The sequence below is a fragment of the Chinchilla lanigera genome, unplaced genomic scaffold (genome assembly GCF_000276665.1).
Source record: "Chinchilla lanigera isolate Chin_1 unplaced genomic scaffold, ChiLan1.0 scaffold00093, whole genome shotgun sequence".
NCBI classification, from domain to species: Eukaryota; Metazoa; Chordata; class Mammalia; order Rodentia; family Chinchillidae; genus Chinchilla; species Chinchilla lanigera.
The window spans coordinates 8,161,916-8,167,915 of record NW_004955494.1 but is presented as its reverse complement, the minus strand read 5'-3'; the positions used below and the strand labels follow the sequence as shown (position 1 = coordinate 8,167,915).

The 6,000-nt window shown below is 35.7% G+C and overlaps 1 protein-coding gene across 5 annotated transcripts in view; it reads left to right on the top strand.

Annotated features, from left to right (window-relative positions):
- Positions 1–6,000, top strand: part of LOC102021022 (multidrug resistance protein 1-like) — a 77,472-nt gene that overhangs the window by 38,378 nt on the left and 33,094 nt on the right. For all 5 annotated transcript variants that reach the window (XM_013505036.1, XM_005405512.2, XM_013505033.1 and 2 more), the window contains 3 exons: positions 716–877; positions 1,672–1,845; positions 3,381–3,527. In XM_013505036.1, the coding sequence (XP_013360490.1) occupies positions 716–877; positions 1,672–1,845; positions 3,381–3,527 (483 nt within the window). The remainder of the gene's footprint in view (positions 1–715; positions 878–1,671; positions 1,846–3,380; positions 3,528–6,000) is intronic.

The window sequence follows — 6,000 nt, the reverse complement described above, 5'->3', positions numbered from 1 at the left end:
CGTGAGTTCGGTTCCCGGTACCGGAGAAAAACCAAAAAAAAAAAAAAAAAAAAAAAAAAGCTAAGCCTCATGCTGGCTTTAAAATTGGATTAAAAATCTGGGTAAAGTGCTGGGATATAGCTTAGTGGTACAGTGCCTGCCTGGTGAGTGTGAGGTCATGAGTTTGTTTCCCGGTACAAAAAAAATCTGGGTAAAATCCTAGAAGTCATAAATGGCAGGACTGCTATTTGCATCTAGGTTGGTATGATGCTGAAGTGTAGGTTTTGCAACCTCGTGTTTATTATTTGTCTTGATTATCCAGTTTGTCCTCTGAGATAGGAAGTTAGGATTCTTAAGGTTGATCACCAGCTTATAAATATGAATATAGACTCGGGACTGTTTTTATTTTGATTAGTTAGTTCTTGAGTTGTAGTGTTTTATTACACTATATAAGCCCTTTATTTTTACTGCAAATTCAGACAGGTAGATATGAAGTAAAATCCTTAGAGGAACACATATTATTAATATGTACATGTTATATTTGTGTTTTTATTTATCATAAACATTTTAAACAGTCATCCACTGACTACACATTTATTAGCATTAGATACCATTTTCCACAGCTTTGATGGTCTTACAATGTCTAGACCATTCATACATAGTAATATAAGTTGAATGAGAGAGTTTTGTGCATGGAGTTGTTAATGGTTTCAAAATCTCTGTTTGTCTTTCCTAGGCTCGAGAAGGCAGGACCACTATTGTGATAGCTCATCGCTTGTCCACAGTTCGGAATGCTGATGTCATTGCTGGGTTTGATGATGGAGTCATTGTGGAAAAAGGAAATCATGATGAACTCATGAAAGAGAAGGGTGTTTACTACAAACTTGTCACAATGCAGGTTTGATTAATCTCTGAAAATTTCTTGGATTATCTCGCTGATAAGCTGACATCATGTGTAATGCTAATAGATGTTATGTGAATTGTTGAAAAGTAAGAAAAAACGTTTAGGGATTCAGCATCAGACCACTGTTTTATGTATTTTTTTGAAAAGAGATGAGTTAAATAAAGTTTATTTAAAAATATATTAACAAGTCCAGAAGTACTCAGTACAGTAGTAACCTCTGGTAATATGTCTGCTGATCATTTCAGTGGTGGGTAATCTGAATTGAAATGCAAGTAGAAAATGCACAACAGACTCTGAAGAGCTTGTTGCCAAAAAAGCAAAATACTCAAGGATTTCTAACATTGATTACATGTTGAAATAATAACACTGGATGTCAAGAATATCTGGAGTATATTACATTAAATAAAATGTAGAATTAAAATTGGCTGTATGTATTTTTCACATTTTAAAATGTGACTACTAGAAAATTTCAGATGTGGCTCACATGATAGCTTGTACCACATTCCCTGGTCCATAGCAAACTTGACTGAACCAAATACCTACAGAAAAGACTTGATTAGATAAGACACGCAGAAGGGATTTCATTTTCCTTCAGCACATCAAGGGGGAATTTTTATTTATTGGTTTTCATCTTCTAGTATATAACACAGGAAAGAAATAACAGTTTAATGTCATTCTTTCCTGTAGTTAATTAGATTATAATTTCCTTTGTATCTAATGTTTGGTAATTAACTTTCATTCATTAACAGAGTCTAACCAGCTTATGCATATTTCTTGGTTTGTTTTAGACACAAGGAAATGATAGTGAATTAGAAAATGAAGTTTGTGAATCCAAAGGTGAAAGTGACGCCTTGGCTGTGTCTTCAAGAGAGTCAAGATCCAGTCTAAAAAGAAGATCAACTCGGAGGAGTGTGCGTGAACCACAAGGCCAAGACGGAAAACTCAGCACAGAGGAGACCCTGGTATGGAGGAAAACGTAGAGTTTCTTTTTCAATGTATTTATTTTTATTTGTACATGTTTGCACTACATAATGATCACATTCATCATGGGGATTTATACATGTATGTAACACAACTCAGTAATTTTTTATCCCCTTGCTCCCTCCAACCCTTCTTCCCCTCCCCAGGTACATTTTTTCCTTTTTTTCTTTACATTCTTTTTCCTTATCTTCCCTCTCCCTTCCCCATCTCTTGTTCCCCTTTGAATATGAAAAAATTCTTCCTACTTCTTAGTATGTGTCTTCCATTTTACTCCTTATGTATACTTTGTGTTTCTCACACAAGCGCAGCAATATGATATTTAAACTTCAGTGTCTGATTTATTTCACTTAAGATTATGGTCTCGAGATGCATCCATTTACCTTAAAATATCTCAAGTTTATCCTTTATTATAGCAGAGTAGTAGTCCATTGTGTATAAATACCACATTTTCTTTATCCATTCATCCATTGATGGGAATCTAGGCCGTTTCCAAGATTTAGCTATTATAAATTGTGCTTTTATAAACCTAGGTATGCATGTATTACTAGTGTATGATGATTTTAACTCTTTCAGGAAGATACTTAAAAGGGGAATAGTTGGGTCAAATGGAACCTCTACTTTTAGTTGTTTGAGGAATCTCCATACTGTTTTCCATAATGGACTAATATATAGAATATATAAAGAACTCAAAAACATTGGACCCTCTACATTTAAAGATCCAATCAAAAATGGGCATCTAAAATGAATAAACACATCTCAGATGAGTAAGTACACATGACCAATAAGTACATGACAAAATGCTTAACATCTCTGGCTATCTGAGAAATGCAAATTCAAACAATATTAAGATTCTATTTCACTCCAGAAAGAATGACCATCATCAAGAAATCAACCAATAACAAATACTGGTGAGGCTATGGGGAAAAAGGAATGCTTCTTCACTGTTGGTGGGACTGCAAATTGGTACACCCACCATGGAAAAGAGGATGTACAGTTTTATGTACTGAACCTTGCCCCCATCACTCTCTTGTTGGGGGCTGGTGCTGGTGCCAGGGTAGGAGTAAGAACAAGCAGTGATTTTCCAGAATCTTCCAGAATGTTCCACAAACCCAAATGTTAACATTTTAGAATCAGTTTGGAATTTAAAGGTCTATACCAAATCTATAACAAATTTATAGAAAGAGTGAGATTTCAAGTTTATAAGGTGAAGACCTTTGAGGCTCTTCAGATATTAAAATTTCTATTCTGTTTATCTCTACTTGTTAATAATCTTATATTTTCAATGGTAAACCAAGAATTAAATAATTATTGATACATCCTTTACTGCTTTACAAACTATGAGGCACCATTAGAGAATTTTTCAGTAGTTTTTAAAAGCTAAATAGCTACCAGTTGACTAGGAATAAGGATAGGATATATTTGTTCTAAAAATTTGTGCATAAAAGAATTATACCCCATCAAATCAACTATTCATCCATTTTGTAATGAGCTTGTTATAATCTTTTATATTATCTAGGATGAAAATGTACCTCCAGTATCCTTTTGGACAATTCTGAAGCTGAGTTTAACTGAATGGCCTTATTTAGTGGTTGGTGTGATTTGTGCCATTATAAATGGAGGCATGCAACCAGCATTTGCAATAATATTTTCAAAGATTATTGGGGTAAGTGTTTATGTCTGTTTGTGTGTTTGCTTTTGAGTCCTGACTCAAGAATGAAAGAACTGTTTGTTCTTGTCCTAGCATACATAGCCCCCCAAACATGTGCTTGATATGTAATCAATCAGTTAGTAAATGTAAAACAGAAGTTTGATTCTGAGAGAAGAGCAATTTTGTCAACTCTACTTGTCATGATTTCTATCCAGGGCCCTGAGATGTCGCTATTCTAGGCCCTGGGAGCCAGGTCCCTGAAATAGTCAGTGGCATTGGTGAAGTGACTTTTCCATTCCTGCCATTGCTGGGTTCTGAGCAAAAGCTGTGGCCCTTCCCTAGTATACAGTGGACTTCCTCAGCTGTTCATCAGATGGGATTGAGAATAACTTGAGCTGTAGCATACTCCCTTGCCAAGACACGATGACCAGGCTTAGCAAGCTACCGCTGTCAGATGTAATAGTAATGCCACTTGCAAAGACTGAAATAAAAGGAAACAGTTTCCTACTACAGATTGAGGTTGAAAACTTAGGTCCACTGGTTCTAGCAGTGGCATTTTCAGTAATAAATTTATAGCTTGGGCAAATAAGTTCTCTGCTTAGTGAAAGATTTTCAACCATCAAAGCAAGGACCGCCTTGCCATATTGTTGAAAACCTTGTAGAGAGAGCTTGATTCACAAAAGAAACATAAATGAAACAACAAATTTTTATTTTATAACAAAAAAATGCCATAACTATTCAGTTTACTGGAGACTGCTCATTTCAGGTTCATTTGCCATTTTATTTTAAAAAATAAAAGAAGGAAAACATATTAACAAACAGACATCCATTTACAAAATAGCATAAGAACAATACAACAAAACAGTGTTACAGACAATGTTGTAGGAAATTAACCATGGTTGTTGTATTACTTAATGATATCTTCAAATTGGTTTCTCAGGAAAAAAATAGAGACATACAAGATTAATCAAACAAGTAATCCTTAACTGTTCTTTTCTGTAGAGCAATAGAAGACAGTAGTACAACTATGTTAGCTCTCCTGTATATACATACTTACATAATTTCCCCTTCTTTCCCTTCTCATTTCCCACACCCCAGTTGCCCTTTACTTTTGAGCAATTTTCTTTTGTCTCACAATGTCTATCATACCTCCTAGTTTTTATTCACTCTTTCAGGTTCTTACACTAGTGAGACAGTATGATGCTTACACATGCAGGTCTGATTTATTTCACTTATGAAAATGGTCTCTAGTGACCATTTACCTATAAAAGCCTTGAGTTTATGTTTCTTTATACCTGAGTAATATTCCACTTTATAGAAGCACCAAAATTTTTTTATCCAATCCTCACTGGATGGACATTTCGGTTGCTTCCACAGTTGAGCAATTATAAATAGCACCACTATGAACATGGGCGCACACATATTGCTGTGATATGTTTTGAGATCTTCTGAGAAAATACCCAGAAGGGGAATAGCTGGATTGAATGGGACCTCTAGACCTAGTTTGCTGAGGAATTTCCAAACTGATTTCCATGGTAGCTTCACCAGTCTGCATTCCCACCAGCAGTGGAGAAGAGTTCCTATTTCTCCACAGCCTCGCCAGCATTTGTTCTTGGTTGATTTCTTAATGCTAGCCATTTCTACTGGGGTGAGATGAAATCTCAGTGTTGTTTTAATTTGCATTTCTCGAATGACTAATGATGAACATTTTCTCACGTATTTGTTTGCAATTTGTATTTCATTATCTGAGAAGTGTGTATTCATCTCAGCTGCTCATTTTTGGATTGGGTCTTTGAATCTGGGGGGGGTGATGTTTTTTAATTCTTTATATGTTCTAGATAGAAGATGTTTGTCTGAGGGACAGTCACCTAAAATTTTTCCCCCATTGGTGGGTTTTCTTTTTACTCTGCTGGTGATTTCTTTAGATGTGCAGAAACTTCAGTGGGACGAGATACCACTTGTTGATTCTTTGAAGCATTTCACTGTCAGTTTGGTTTTTGTTCATGAACTCTCTACCTACCCCTATGTCTTCAAGGTTTTTATCTACTTTCTCTTCCAATAGATTTAGTGTTTCTGTTTTAATATTGAGATCTGTGATCCATGTTGACTTAAGTTTGGTGCATGGTGATAGACTTGGTTTATTTTCAGTCTTTGGCAGACAGCAAGCCAATTTTTCCAGCACCATTTATTAAAGAGGCTATCGTTCTTCCAGTGAGTTTGTTTGGCCCCTTTATCAAAGATTAGGTGGCTGAGTGTGTTTTTGGTTGTGGCTGTTTCTTCTAGTCTCTTCCGATTGATCCTCAGGTTTGTTTTTTAGCCAGTACCAGATTGATTTTATCACAGTAGCTCTGTAGTATAATTTCAGGTCAGGGATTGTGATTCCACCTGACTTGTCCTTGTTGCCCAGGATTGCTTCTGCTATTCTGGGTCTCTTCTGGTTCTAGATGAATTTAAGGCATGTTTTCTTGAGATCTGTGAGGTATGCTAA